This window comes from Misgurnus anguillicaudatus, chromosome 2 (assembly GCF_027580225.2).
Source record: "Misgurnus anguillicaudatus chromosome 2, ASM2758022v2, whole genome shotgun sequence".
NCBI classification, from domain to species: domain Eukaryota; kingdom Metazoa; phylum Chordata; class Actinopteri; order Cypriniformes; family Cobitidae; genus Misgurnus; species Misgurnus anguillicaudatus.
Genome location: NC_073338.2, coordinates 34,543,650 through 34,559,208, shown reverse-complemented (window position 1 = coordinate 34,559,208; position 15,559 = coordinate 34,543,650). Strand labels below are relative to the sequence as shown.

The 15,559-nt window shown below is 37.9% G+C and overlaps 1 protein-coding gene across 1 annotated transcript in view; it reads left to right on the top strand.

The window, feature by feature from the left end:
- Positions 1–15,559, top strand: part of LOC129442636 (uncharacterized) — a 46,962-nt gene that overhangs the window by 15,329 nt on the left and 16,074 nt on the right. Inside the window, exons 26-49 of the mRNA XM_073854144.1 lie at positions 716–846; positions 936–1,094; positions 1,198–1,381; positions 1,484–1,695; positions 1,933–2,121; positions 2,213–2,355; positions 2,495–2,654; positions 4,137–4,220; positions 5,522–5,659; positions 7,431–7,547; positions 7,666–7,883; positions 7,968–8,155; positions 9,668–9,889; positions 9,977–10,128; positions 10,374–10,451; positions 10,570–10,643; positions 10,889–10,970; positions 11,060–11,197; positions 13,320–13,473; positions 13,571–13,674; positions 13,764–13,907; positions 14,123–14,236; positions 14,377–14,505; positions 14,599–14,757. Coding sequence (XP_073710245.1) covers positions 716–846; positions 936–1,094; positions 1,198–1,381; positions 1,484–1,695; positions 1,933–2,121; positions 2,213–2,355; positions 2,495–2,654; positions 4,137–4,220; positions 5,522–5,659; positions 7,431–7,547; positions 7,666–7,883; positions 7,968–8,155; positions 9,668–9,889; positions 9,977–10,128; positions 10,374–10,451; positions 10,570–10,643; positions 10,889–10,970; positions 11,060–11,197; positions 13,320–13,473; positions 13,571–13,674; positions 13,764–13,907; positions 14,123–14,236; positions 14,377–14,505; positions 14,599–14,757 — 3,473 coding nt within the window. The remainder of the gene's footprint in view (positions 1–715; positions 847–935; positions 1,095–1,197; positions 1,382–1,483; positions 1,696–1,932; positions 2,122–2,212; positions 2,356–2,494; positions 2,655–4,136; positions 4,221–5,521; positions 5,660–7,430; positions 7,548–7,665; positions 7,884–7,967; positions 8,156–9,667; positions 9,890–9,976; positions 10,129–10,373; positions 10,452–10,569; positions 10,644–10,888; positions 10,971–11,059; positions 11,198–13,319; positions 13,474–13,570; positions 13,675–13,763; positions 13,908–14,122; positions 14,237–14,376; positions 14,506–14,598; positions 14,758–15,559) is intronic.

The window sequence follows — 15,559 nt, the reverse complement described above, 5'->3', positions numbered from 1 at the left end:
GTAAACATTTATCAGATTAATATTTTTTCAGGGTTTTTTTGTACAAGACTACCAAATGTTTACAAAACATTCCATGATTTTAACTTTTATTGTACAAACCAGAAATTAAGCTGTTTTTTTGCGGAGGCCTGCTAAAGGGTTAATTGTGCCACATGGTGATCAACAGTAAAAATGACAAATTTGACCTCTTTGCAAAAGGAAAAACCACCAACAATCAAGAATGCATGACAATAAGTTGTCATGGCTCTGCAATCAAAAAATGTTTTTATAATGGAAGTCAATGGGGCAAAAATGGCCATGAACCATAAATGAGAGAGAAAAAAATAAAATCTGATGCTGCACAAAAACAAAAAATGCATCAAAGCCTGTGAAAGACTGTGAAAAAAGGTGAAAAAAATCCAGTCCATAATCACTTGTTATATTTAAAAAATCTGTCATTTTACTGTATGTTTTCCCCCCAAATTAGTAACAGCACTTATGAACTTGGCAATTTAAGAGTTAAAATCATGGGATTTTAGTAAACATTTAATAGTTTTGATAAGTACTGAGGTTGATTAACAGATTTATGCAAAAAAATCTGATACATTTTAACAGCCATTTAATTTAGGGGCCTTTTTTGGCCATTAACAACGTGAAAGGGTAGTGAATTTGAACAATGCACACGGGTTAATATGCAAGCACAACAGATTTTTCATCCACTAACAATATTTTTTAGAGGATTCACCAAACATGCAAGAGTGTCACATGACCCAGAACCTACACAGTGAGTCTGACACCATCCAGACAAACCGTATAACAGCATCTCATGAACTCCACTGTTCTCAGTTCTTCAGTCTAAACCACAAGGTACCAGTCTAATGTAGACATTTGAAAGGTTCGGTGATCAGACGCCTGATGTGTTAACCAGCTGATCGACGAATTGCACTTATCAACAGATTCAGTTCAGACATGAACGGAGTCCTATCAACATCCAGTCATCACTTGACATAAGCTATGGGAAGCAGTGGAACCAAAGCAGTAACAAACAGAGGATCCTCTTAAACCAGTCACTAAAAAACCAATCTGGACCCAGCCTAACCAGTTATGCTGTTGAGGTTTGACACTTGTATCTAGATGTGCATTATGAATGAATATGAATAGAACATTGTGGGATTGAGTCCCAAAGAGATCTATATTAATATCTTTTACCTCTTCTAGCTCAGCTTACGTCTTCTAGACAAAGGACTGAATTTCAGAACGCAGCTTCTGCACTCTCATTTTAAGAGACCAAAATCTGAGAGCAGCACTCACCTTAAAATCAACTACAACAATCAAGTGCCTCTGGTTGCCGGTCTACACTGGAAGAATATGTCAGCAAAGGCTTCACTTCAAAACTGGGAAGGTGCATTAGTGATATATCCTCCTTATAGAAAAAGTTGAACAAAACAAAACTTTTTTCATTTTTATTCATGTGAATTTTGTATGTCACTCTCTGCATTTACAGGTTCATTCAACATGGACACACCCTGGCTTTATGTGTATGTAACCCAGAAACTAACTCAGCCCCAGCGTGGCATCTCACATTTCAGCTCTGAAATCACTACGAGAAAACTAGTAAACATCCGAACAGTTACATTGGAGGGCTTATATAAGGACAAGGGTAAAGAACGGCAAGGTCAGCTACACCTGTTCACTCCCACTGTCAGCTATATCAAGGTGTGTACCATCAATTCTGTCAAGCTACCACGTTCCTAAGAATGCACAAATATAAATTCTGGTTGAACTTAAAAAAAAATGCTATTTAACTGATACACTGTTCCCTCTTGAGATTGAACCTGCAACCTTTGGGTTAATTGCTCAGATTAAACACTAACAATTAACCATAGCTTTTAACCGTTAAGCAACATCAAATCTGTTTTGAGCTTTTTAAGTTATTACTGTATGTTGTTCTAGGTCGGTGGCTGGAGTTTGCTGGGCAAACGTGGAGTTAAGGGTACATACTCCATCAGCACAGCTTGGACACCGGCCCAGCATGGAGAAATCTCTCTAAGCAATGGCAAAAACATGAAGACTTTGGAAATAAGTGGAGGTTGTGGCAAGCAGGACTTCAACATTTCTGCAGTCTTCAGTACACTTGATAAGGTAATAAAAACAGTCAAGAGTGTTTTATTCCAAAATTGGTTGTCCGAAACTCATGACTAGTTTTCATGGAATCATGTGACTTTTCTTTCAGAAACTGAAAAAGAGACTTTTGATGATGACCATGAGCCTGTCAGATCTTAAAAACCCTTACGTGGAGTTCCAGGTGGAGGGCGCCATAGAGGAGATGAGGAAAGACAGGAGGATTTATCAAAAACGATGGAGGCTACACTTCAGGTCATTTACTTGTTATTTCAATTATGCCGATTGTAGCAGCAACAGTGACTTCACTGATATGACCTTAGAAATATTTGCAGTATTCTTATACTTTGAATATCCATAAATGTGCTTTGTAATGTTTTGTTTCTACCAACAGACAGCCATTCAATTTTATTCCTCAAAGTTTAACCCTTCAGGAGACATTTTCAATTGCTCTGTATCAGAAAGTTTACAGTTTAGAATCAAAGATTCATGTCAATGGAAACAAAAAGGCCATTCATGTCCTTACTCTGGGTTATCGACCTCAGCATCCATATGTGAGTTCAGATACTAAACACTTATTATGTATAAATGCTACCTTAAAGGACACCTATTATGGCCTTTTACAAGATATAATATATCGTCGCTGCCCGATGAAACTCATTTATGTCCAAAACAGTTACTTTTCAGGTAGTGAAAAGCAGTTGAATGTAGCGTTGTCATACTTGGTATGGTATCTTTATATGTAACCATATTCTTGCCAGTGTAATGATATAATCCACAATTGACCAAAATAGAGTTTAAGTGGACATACGTGCATATTTTACAGTAACGCTGGTGGATACGCGTTCTTCCGATCATTAATTAGATTGGCCAAGTCGCGTTTTATATTGACAGATGAATATGCTCAGTTTATTAAATAGCCTACGTCTTAGTTGATTAAATACGCTTAGTTTATTTAATATTAATAAAACATTTATTAAATGTCTTTTGCAAACTATGAAGGGACAATGAATCAATACACTGACATGGTAATGCTAGACAAATACTTTGTTTGCACAGTCCTACCGTAATTTTGTCACTCCTAGACATACGTCTGGCATCAGGGGGAAACGTTTACCTTGATGAAGGAAAGTCATTGTCTCACCAGGCTATGTTTAGTCAGCTATCCAGTGCTGAGCTTCAAAGAAACTTCACGAGACCGCCGAGATGCTTCCACAGGGCGGGAGATACGCGGCGTGATTGACAGCTTTGACACCAAATGGATATATGTGAAAATCAGATGACATGATTTCACAACTTTTCATTGACCATTTAGATATGTGAAGCATACTGTATACGGAAATGAACCTGGACATTCAATCCGTCGAAAAATCTCAAAATCAGCTAAATGGACATACGTGGTTTTCATCAGACAGCAACGATATGTCTTCGGTGTGCCCAGAATGTGTCTGTGAAGTTTCAGCTTAAAATACCCCACAGATAATTTTTTATATCAATGCCCCTATTTGGACGGGAGCAAAAAAGCACTCTTTTAATGTTTGTACCTTTAAATGCAAATGAGCTACAGCTCCTCACTTCCTTACAAACAGACAGTGAGCGCTTTCAGTTAAAATAGATCTGATTAATACAGTCCAAGATAAAAGTATCTAGTGGACAGAGTACAACTCGCTGAGGGTGGAAACTATGGTAATGCAGAACTGTAAGTGGGTGGGACTTTATCATTGTGACCTCACATTGATAAGAGAATCAAAAGGGCATGTCTAATGAGACATATAATGGGGATTAAAAAACAAGTAGTAGGTTAATTTTTTCCTCATCGTAGGGTGGTTGTGTTTACACACCTCCAACACACATTTATGTCCAAACACCTTGTAAAAGTGCATTTTGCATAATAGATGCCCTTTAAACCTTTAACTCAGGGTTTTAAAACCTTGATGTTAGTTTTAGTTGTACTGTAAGTACTGATTAGAGATAATATGCCCTGTTATGTGATTATAATAATACGTTAAAGTAATATATTGTGGTTTATTTATTAGGTTTGCTCCTCATTAGTCCAATCTTTCAGCACTGACACAATTCCTCAAGATTCAAAGATCTGTCTCACTCTCCAAAACAAACAGGTAACAGGAAGAGATATCATGTGTATCTGTATAAATGTTGCATGACTTATTGTGCATGCTTGTTAAAAAATAAAGTACATCAATGGTTCTTGAAAGATCTTGAATTTCTTAATATCAAGAACCGTTTTCACTGTAAAGGTTGCTGGAAGCTGCTTAGATTTTCAGATCAGTGTATTTGGGTTATTTAAAGCCCAGTATACTGTATCTGGGTGATTCTCACGAAAACTTGGATTTAAAAATGTCAAGCATGAAAATGTAAAAATTGCTTAAATTTACTTTTTTTCCCACCAGACATTGAAAAACTAAATCTGGAGTAAATGGGAACATTAATTTAAAAACTTTTACTTATCATTTAACACTTTTTGTAACATAATTTAAAAAATTAGTCCTAAAAAATCTCATTACCGCAACAGTCAGAAAACGTCAACACTGACATATTTTCAAAATGACATGACAAACCTGAAAGAACATAATTTGGAGATTCTGCACATGCATTTAAAATCAAAGTATTATGCTTCTATTAATTAAATTAACATTTAATAAGCATCTGTTGCGGTAATGATAATCATGTCGTGTAAGCATTCTGACAAGACAATATTTCAAATTAACTGTAAAAAAATGATCTTACCTGGTAGCCATCTTGAAGTAACTGGTCTATGTGCTTGGTTCCTCAAAATCAAAATTTATTAAAATTCTGTATATGTGCTTAAACTGTTCTCAAAAAGTGTTGCGGAGGATGAGAACATCAGGCATGGACACATCATTTTCCTAATTTTCTCATTATTATTATACATGAATATTCAGTAAATATTTTTTCTGTCATCTAAAGTAGTCTAGCAAAACATCCATTTATTTTGTTTCTTAATATTTTTGTGTTAATTTGATTAAATTACAACATAACGCATGTTCAAACACAGCCAGACACATTGCGGTAATGAGAATTTCAGCAGAAAATGAGATAAAATTTACAATTATAAATTCTTATGTTGAAATCATTGTGCAAGGTAGAACACAGTATTGTGTTAATTCTGATGCTTTTTAATGTTACTATATTACACATTTTAAAGCTAAAATCATTAGTGCCGTGGTGTTTCAATGGTTTCGTGAGAATCACCCATCTATCTTTAGCAGGTTCCTCTATGGCATCAGGCTGTAAACCCATTCTGCTTTAAATTAGTAACATTAGTAACAACAGTGTAAAGTGTGTGTAAACGTTTTATTAAAGTTTTTAAAATATTTTATGAAGCAAAAGTGTAGATATGCAGAAATGAGTTTGAAACCTTGTTAATCTCTCCCTTAAGAGTGTGCATGAAGTTACAGGGCAGTTGTGGACTGGAAAGGAGGAAATATTTTCTGTTCTTGGTCGAATTCAACTTGACATAACTTCAGCATCTCAGCAATGTATTACAATGAAAGCCAATCTCTCCCAGTTGCTACAGGTAAACCAAAGGCTTATACTTTACATTCTGTGATATTTTTTTTAATACTTTGCTGGTATGTTGGTTTCCCCACCAGACGTTTAGGCTGAGCTCACACTACAGGTTTTTGAAAATTATTTGCTGATTATCTGGTTGCAGCATACACATAAAGAGAATCTTGACAGATTTTCTTTTCTCAAATCTTAAACATGCTCACACTACAAGATTTGAAAATCATAGCGCATCACACACTACAATATATTATTACATTTTGGCATTACTTACGAAGATTAGAAAACAATAAAAGCGATGTGTCATAGGGAGGTGCTTATAACAAGATACAAGTTTTTACTATTTTGAAACAACACCTGTTGAGAGAAAAGAAAGAGTTAGTTTAGGTATTGTAGATACAACGTTGGATTAGGGAGAACGAGAGGATAAGGCACTGGCCGGCACATGTTTTTGGTGGTCGACGCACTGAATCCTGTACAAGAACCAGAGTCCCACCCCCGACCAGTGGGCTTAACACTACAAATCGATACCAACTGAGCGTTATCAAAATCCGGGTGAGTAAGGGGAGACAGGGACGAGACCTAGCATCAACGCTGATGCATGTCTTGGCTTTATACTAATCCCTTAATTGACGCCCTCCTCATCAGAAACCTCAAGAGGAGGATAACATTATACTTGTATTGTGGATTGTACAGACTGATCTCACTGAAAATCGTGTTATAGTCACAATTTTTTTATTAATTTATTCATGTTCATGAAATTCTGCTTTTTTACATGCCTTGAGAACAAATGTCTTTTCTTGTCATTTTATGTATTGTTTTCTCGTTGTTTTTTTCCTATCTTCTTACCATTGGGGTTGGGGTTTAAATCACTTTCTGTTTCATTTTTAGACATCCTAACCCAAACCCCAACTCTAACCCCAACTCCAATACATAAAAGTACTCCCTAACCCAAATCTAACCCCAACCCCCAGCAACAATGATTTAAAAATAGGCGAAAAAATTAGAAAACAATGCAGAAAATGACAGGAAAAACAAAGTTGTGCAACGGTAACGAAAAACTATTTATAGCAATTTATGCGAGTGACACAAAAAGACATTCGTGCTCAAGGCACCAAAATAGCTGAATTTTCATTGTCATGGACACGAATAAATGAATCAAATATTTGGTGACTATAACACGACTTTCTGCGAGATCAGATTGCGATCGTATATAAACAAAGTAGCGTTCTATACTATTACTGTACTATGCTTTTTCCTCTTTTCCGAATTTTTTTTAGAGTTATGGCCTAGTTTAGTGGACTTTATTTTTATACTTAAAAGGGAGAAGGGAAAAAAGCGGTCATCTATGTCAAGTATTTTTGGAAGAGATGGGCCGCGAACGACCGCTTTACATCACCTTACAGAAAGCAAATGTAAACAAATGGAGATTGTGACACATTTATTATTATTTTTAATGTTTACATTTGCTAGCTAGTGCGCTAGCAGCTTCTACGCTCACCTGGTTTGCTTGAAACCTAGACTAATTCTCCTCAGCTTCTGTTTTACTCTCTGTGTTTTATCCGATTTACTCTCGGATTCTCAGGAGGGGAACATCTGGATAAATTCGGGTCAATAATCCTGTAGTGTGAGCCTGGCTTTAGCAGGGTATTTAAATTACAATTTGCTTATGTGTAGTTTATTTAAAACTCACAACTTTACCTCTATGTAATGTATGTCTACCCGTTTTTAGTTGAGTTGACCTAAAAAAAAATCCCTGTACTGTTTTGGCTTTTCTTCAGTCGAATTTGCCAACCTCTGTCAGCATAGATGTTGAGGCACTCAGGAGCCACAAGAACATCAGCGAGTCTGAATGTGTTTCTAATGTGACCCTAACCATTGACGACAAGAATTATCACGTAAATACCCTTAAAAGTGATAATGCAGTTTTACAAGTAATACATTGCATATAGTTAAATTGATTTTGTGATGATGACATTTGTGGGCTTTTTCTTTGATATGTTTGTGACATTTTAGGCTCATGGAGCAATGACAGTTTCCTCTACCGGAAACATCAGCAGTTCCATCAGCTTGAAGGAAGATGAAAAAGATGCTACTATTTACTTTACTCTAGAAAACACTGTGCCAAATGAGGTTAATGCAGTGGATATCCATGCTGGTTTTCATCAGACTTTATTCCCCGGGATCTCTTCTGATGGTCATATTCATTTAGCTGCAAACTCTTCTTCTAAAAGGTACAATATGTTCATTACAGTTTCGTCATACACTCAATAAAAGATACAAAGGTTCTGTCTCTCTCTCTCTCTCTCTCTCTCTAGTGTGTTTTTACAGTGCACAGTAGAACAGAATGAAGGTACACTGAGTGCTCACTTGAGTCTCGAGCATGATCCAGGATTACGGATGTCTCTTTCAGGGGATCTTGTCAATTCATTCTCAGACCTTGCTGCTCTACCTAATATAACCACTGTGGTTGGGGTACTAACGCAGTCTGATGGTCAAACTGAAGGTAAATTAGTGAATATGTGTAAATGTTTTTAGATTTAATTAATTATAGTTGTAATATGTGCAGTGAGCAGTAAACACAAAATCAGTATTTGGTGACCACTGTTTTATTATTGACCTCCAATTATTTGGTTATTTGCTACAGTACTTCCTATAGCTCATAGAGCATTGAATTAACAGTGCAAAAGGCCATGTATTCAATCCGAGGGAATACACATAGGGGAGAGCGGGGCACAACCTAACGCTTTTTGGTTTTGACTCAATCATTCAAAAAATATTTGAGTTTGATTAATTATATTTTACACAAGCAACACAAACATCTCTGCTACACATGAACATTTGAAGTTTGTTTTTAGTACTTACCATTCTTGGACAATTACACCAAACGTGACAGAAGTGCAAACGTTTCAACTAACCCCATAGGTGGGGTTAATTGTAACAGGCAGGGGGTTAGTTGTAACACTTGCTAAAAATTTAGTTTGCAGGCAAATATTTCAATACTATTTTGCCTATATACTTGAAGTGGATATTGTTTATATATCTGTCTATAATAGACAGATAGGTATCCACGCTGTATTCATTCATCCAGCCCTTTTCTAACAATAGTTCAATTATAAATGGATACAAATGTTTAAATATGTGAGAAAAGCAGAACAATTATGACAATTTTTTTTATATGTGACCCAGTCTGTAATAACCATACTACAGTTTCAAAATCAAATTCTAAGATAATGAGCATAAAAGTCTGATTTTAGCCATTCATTTCATTATTATTTCAATCTTTGACATGACCTTATTCAATCAATATTAAAGATATGAACAAAAATACATTTGACACACGATTTTTGATAAGACAGGCACATTTATTTTGTTGGCAGCCAGCAATCTTTCGTGTGTAGCCTATTTAAAACGGCGGCAAGAATTACGCTAACGTTAGCGGTTTTCATATCGTAAGTGCTGAGGGGTTAGTTGTAACACAGCGTTACAATTAATCCCCCTGGGTGAAAATATTTTCAAGCCCACTAAAAAAGTTGCTAAGAGCTGCAGACATATTTTAAAAGGATGCTATGTTTTAGTCAACAAGACAGTGATTAATATGACATAGCATTGGATTTGGTATCTTACACACTCAACTTAAAAAACGAAAAAAACATATGATGAAAATATTAACTCTCTGAAAAACATTATACATTTCCAATAATTTGCGGGAGATCGTCTTTTGGCAGTGTGAAGAAAATAACGGAAAACCAAAACGCTCAACCTTGTGCAACAATGTAAACAGTCCGTGTTACAACTAACACCGCGTTAGTTTTTGCACCACGCACCCCTACTGATAAAATGTATACTTTGTAATGCACTGTAGGTCACTTAATAAAAAGCATCAGCCAAATGTATAAATGTAAATGCAATGCGACACATTTCTTTAAATTGTCTATGTTTCAGTATCTTATATGCATATTTAATATGTGCTTAATAATGTTAATACGCTCATATTCGTTGTGTGTCTGTGGTGTAGGAGAGCTCACACTAGTAATGGATGATGCTGTGTACGGGTTAGATCTGACCCATCAGCATGCGAGTAACTCCAAAGATGATCCGAGTGGAAATGAATCTGCTTTGCTCTGTGTACTGTCTATGGAGCAGTCACTATGTGTGAACATCAGTAGTTTTACACAGCAGTGGTGTAGGAGTCTGCACACCCGAGTGTCTCACCCGTTTACTTGGCAACACTTTGCAGGTATTCACAGAAATATCACCAGCCGTGTGTTCAGTATGAGTTCAGATTTCAGTATGTTTATCTCTCTCTCTCTCTCTCTTGAACAAGGGCTTCCGTTTAACAGCACTGCAGATGTGTATGTGAACTGGAACGAAAGCAGTATGTGTGTCCAAGAGGAACTGCACACCGGGGCCTGGGGCCCAAGAGCCATACTGGAGCGAAGTTCACATCATAACACAGAAACTTCTGAACATTCTCAGGTCAGAGACACATACAGTAAACATTTGGGCAAACATGTGAATACTTAGTAATATCATTCAAATAATATGAATCAAACGCACAGCAGTAATCATCAGTGTTGGTTTGACATGCATTACTATTCATATGGTTGCCCCACAAACCCCTTCGACACTTTGGGTCAGTTCCCATGTTGTTGAAGGGAAATGCCTCTGATTCCACACTTCTCTCCTACGAGCAAAGCAAACTGAGGCCATTGTTTTTACAGGTGAAGTGCACAGAGGGAATTGACACTGATCACCTTTCGGGTGTCTGTTCTGGACCAAACCAGGGACGCTCTCTGAAAGTACGCATGGAAACACGTTGAGAATCATTTCCTTTTGAAGAACGATTCAAGTTAAAAATGACCATCTGGTCTTTGGTTCTGTTTACATTATGTGATCAGAGATGTGATGTTTTTGTAGGTTGGAATCAGAGTTGGCCTTTCAAAATCTGAAAGTTTCTTGTTTGATCTTCAAGGCCATCACAATACTTCAAAGTACAGTATTCTTATCTAAAGCAAATATCAGTACATTACAATAATCTATCAGTGCTGAGCTACTGTAAGGCATTTATTTTTTTATTTTATTTTATTTTATTTTATTTTATTTTATTTTATTTTATTTTATTTTATTTTATTTTATTTTATTTTATTTTATTTTATTTTATTTTATTTTATTTTATTTTATTTTATTTTATTTTATTTTATTTTATTTATAAATAAAACCATGTGCTTTATTTTAGTATTGGGCTCATGGTGAATATGTCCCACAACGTGTCTGCTTTAGAACCGTACTTACCATTTGAATTTAACTCCCAATCACAGGTATGACAAAATCAATTTATTTTTTATAATGTTTTGTACCATGACATTTTTCTTCACTATGACTTATCTGGACTTTTATTTCTATACAGATGAGCCATTCACATTCTTCAGTAAAGGGTAATGCAGAACTTCTGGTTGGCGTTACTGGCGTAACCTTTGAGGGAGAGCTCTCGAGCAGCAAATCTGCCTTTAAGCAAGTGTTGATGTTAAAACACTCAATACCTCAGGTATTGCAATTATCATACAAAATTATAAGGTGAAGTGTGCACTTATTTGGTATGCCACTATACTGTCCAACCGAATATGCAGACAACTATAAGTTTAATCTACTGTATTTGTCTGTTGATTTACCAGAAAACTGTAAAGTGGCACTATCAAAAATGAAACACATTATAAATGTAAAAAATTTATTGCTGAAACATGTTACGAAGACTTTGAAAGGTGTAGTACTGAATTGTGGAGTAGCTGTGCGTTCACATCAGACGCGGAACAGGCGGCAAAAACACGCTATTCGCACATAGTTGGACGGTTGAACATTTTGAGTTTACTTGCTTCATTCGCGCGTAAAAGTCGTGCATGAAATTCTAGTCATTCGACACATTCACATGGAAATTTGTGTCATGGGAGGGGCTTCTGCAACTGCCAGCTGGGCGACTCCAGTCGCATTGCAAAATGGCGGACATGGATGTTGTTTATAGGGCAGTTGCTGTTTATTTGATTTGGAATGCTGAAAAACGGCCTGGACTCGCTCGGTGCCGTGTCTGAGTCCATCAGATCCTTCAGAGGCACACCCAGCTTGGTGAGTTTCACCAGCTCCTCCAGGAGCTCCGCTTCCGCTTGCTTCCTGTAATCACGTCACTGCTAGAGCAAGCTCCTGATTGGTTAACGCGGTGCGGAAATCAGCCAAAGTTCAGATTTTTCAACTTGCGGGTTTCCCACGTCAACGCTCAATTCGTGCAGAATGTGTCATCCACGCCATTTGCGCCTCGCCTTATGTGCATTTTGCACCATTCATGCGGAACGCACCGCAGGATGCCTATTCGTGTCTTTGCATTGACTTAACATGTAAATCACTTGTGCTTGCTGCCTCTTCGGCGTCAGGTGTAAATGCCACATAACGCACGGGAGCCACTGAACATGACCCTAATGCTGGATTCACACCAAACGCGGTAGAAGCGGCAAAAACGCACTATTCGCATGTAGTTGAATGCTTAAAAATTTTGAGTTTATTCGCTTCATTCGCGCGTGAAAGCCGCTCCTGAAATTCTAGACATTCACATGGAAATTCGCATCATAAGAGGGGCTTCAGCGACTCCGCTCACTTTATGTAATCATCTAGAGCAGTGGTTCCCAAACTTTTTCAGCGTGCAGCCCCCCTTGTGTACGGTGCATTCCTTCGCGGCCCCCCAAAGAAAATTTGTGACAAAAAACTGTTCTAAAACTCAACATTTTAATAAAAAAACATTAAATTATACAAAAAAGTAGTGCTTTTGTTTAGTAGCCTTATTTTTTTTAGGTTTAATTACACAGAATTCATGATAAGTTAATGTATTTCATAAAATGTCATAAAACTGGGGCCCCCCTGGCACCCTCTCGCGGCCCCCAGTTTGAAAACCACTGATCTAGAGCAAAGCTCCTGATTGGTTAACGCGGCATGATTTTCCGTCAAAGTTCAGATTTTTCAACTCGCACGTTTTCCACAGCAATGCTCAATTCGGTCAACCTAAGCGTGGAAATGAGGCGGATTCGCGTCTACCGCGCCGCGCTAAATGCCTCATTCGCGCTGCGGTAGACGCGAATGAGTCTAGAATGACTAGGGTAAACGCGTCTTTACATTGACTTAACATTGAAATCACTCACGCTTGATGCCTCTACCGTGGCTGGTGTGAACGCAGCATCACACTATCGCGAGCATCCATTCAAGTTGTTGTAGCAGTATTTGAAAGTTGAGAAAGACGGCTGCTTTTTGTGAGTGGGTGTGGCTTCAGTGCAGACAGTGTACATGTCTCAATAGTTTGAAAGCAGAGAGTCTTGCTTATTTTCCCAAGATTTTGATAACTTATATTTACCTGGTGGTTTATTTCGTTGTTCACAGACTTTAAAGTCCTGACAAACGAAGTTTAGCTAAACCAATGGCAGTAAATTTAATGCAGGACTTTCTGCTTTTCTGACCAGAGACAGATTTCAAATGAAAACAGTTTTTCCTTTTTGCAACTAAGTTTTTTACAGAAAATTATGCATTTCACCATTACAGCACTTCACAGCAAATGTTTTCTTTCATGTCGTTATGATACAATGGATTATGTTATTTTACATTGTTAATAAAACGCTTTATTTTTCTACAACTAGCTGTCACTGCCTAAAAGTATGACAGCTAGGACCGTCTATGATAGAAAGGGATGGTCTTATAGTCTCACACACCGAATCCAGTGGGAAAATCAGTCGACACAAACCGAACCCTTTGAAGATGTTAAACAGTTACAGCATCCAAAACTGACAGGTGGTAAGTGACTTATGAGTGAAAATTAAAACATGTTAGAATAGCTGACTTGCATTACCATATTTTTATTTTATTTCAATGCAGCTATGTCTAATTTTAGGAAAAGCTCATGGCTGGGGTTTGGATCTTAGAGTAGAAAGTGAGGCCCAGAAAAAACTCGGAAATCTGAATATTGACTGGACTGTGTTGGGAATCCATGAGCAGGTGAGCACAGTGTTTTTCGGTGTCTGTTGTAGTTTGGGCTTGCCTAGTATTTCACTGATATATTGTAAGGCTCTCTTTAATGTGTTCAGATTAGAGCTGAAGGCTCATGGACTTTGGTGAACAGACAGACTGAGACTTCAGAGCACAAACAACCTTTTACATCAACACAGTCTCACTTTCACATACATGCTTTTTTACATGGACCAGCCCATGGATACAGCCGCAACAAACAGGTGCGGCTTCTGCACACTTTTGCTGTCAAATACTCTCAATAGTCTCAAATTAAACCTATAATACTTGCAAGGAGCTTGACGGAGGTGGGGTTTAGAGGCTTTTGTATCTGAGCTCCTTAAACGTTCTCCATACTTCCAAATGCTAACCATAGGCCTCTCTGCATTGCAAACTTTCACCTTGCATGATCTGAAAAGTTATTTTTTTGTTTGTATAGGCCCATGTTTCCTGGGACCACAGAAAGCCTATAAATGTTTCTGTAACAGTGAGCAAGCACTGGCATGATGACTCCAGCCGGGGTCAGGCCTGTATCCTTTTCTCACCAGGCGAGGTACATTAGCATGAGCTCATCTTTTGCACTTTCATGTTGCATGCATTACTTGTAAAGTGCTGTTTAAAGTGTGTGTTATTATATCCATCTGCTACAGAGATTGCAGGTGTGATTAACTGTAAATGTATGTTTTGTGCCAGTTACAGCCTGTGCTCCCTCTAGTGGAAATGGAGGGATGTTTCGCTGTGGAGATGGAGGGGAAGGCCTATTCCCAAAACACAGAGCTCAAATGGAAAGACAAGAGAGTCACACAAAGCATGAAATACCAGGTATGGGAAAAAATAATAATAAAGGGACTTAAATGCATGATAAAGTTGGCTCTTAAGAAGTAAAATGTTTCTGTGTTTTATTCTTAATTTAAGGGAGGGGTCAAAGGAATGCACACACTCCTGGTGGAGATGGGGGCTCAAAATGTCTCTCCATCTCCGTGCCCGTCTCACAGTCTTTTGACCCAGATACACACCAACCTGAGGGACCGTCTGGAACACCATGTTCAGCTAGGCATCTGTCCACCACAGCCTGTAAGTTCAAATCAGTTTTTTGTTAATGGGGACATATCATAAAAATTTGACTTTTTTCATGTGCTATAATTTGGTCCCCAGTGCTTCTATCAACCTAGAAAATGTGAAAAAGAACAACCCAGTAACTTAGTTTTGGTAAACCATTCTCTGCAAGCATGTGAAAAAAATAGATAATTGAAATGTGTCTCCCCTTGTGATGTCAAAAGGGGATCCTATTATAATAATACCGCCCCTTAATCTGCACTATCCAACCACGACTTTGACACTGTAACCGTGGGTTCACACCAGCCGCGTTTGAGGCGTTAAATTCGCGTCTACCGCGTCTAGTTTGCCGTTTGAACATTTTGAGTTTACTCGCTTCATTCGCGCATGAAATTGTAGTCATTGAGACATTCACGTGGAAATTCTCGTCATTGGAGAGGCTTCTGCCACTCTGCTCGCTTCCTGTAATCCCGTCACTACTAGAGCAAGCTCCTGATTGGTTAACGTGACACGTTTTTCCGCCAAAGATAACATTTTTCAACTCACGCCGTTTTCCGCGTCAACGCTCCATTTGCGCCATTCACCCGAACTAGACGCGAATGAAGCGCAATCGCGTCTACCACGCCGCGCTAAACGCCTCATTCGTGCTGCGATACCTCCAAACGCACGTCAACGCGTCTTTCCATTGACTTCACATTGAAATCACTCGTGCTTAACGCCTCTAACGCTGCTGGTCTGAACGCAGCATTAGTGCGGAGAGAAAGAGAGATAAAAATTGACAACAGAATTCAGTTTCAATTTCAACAAACCACCATCATGG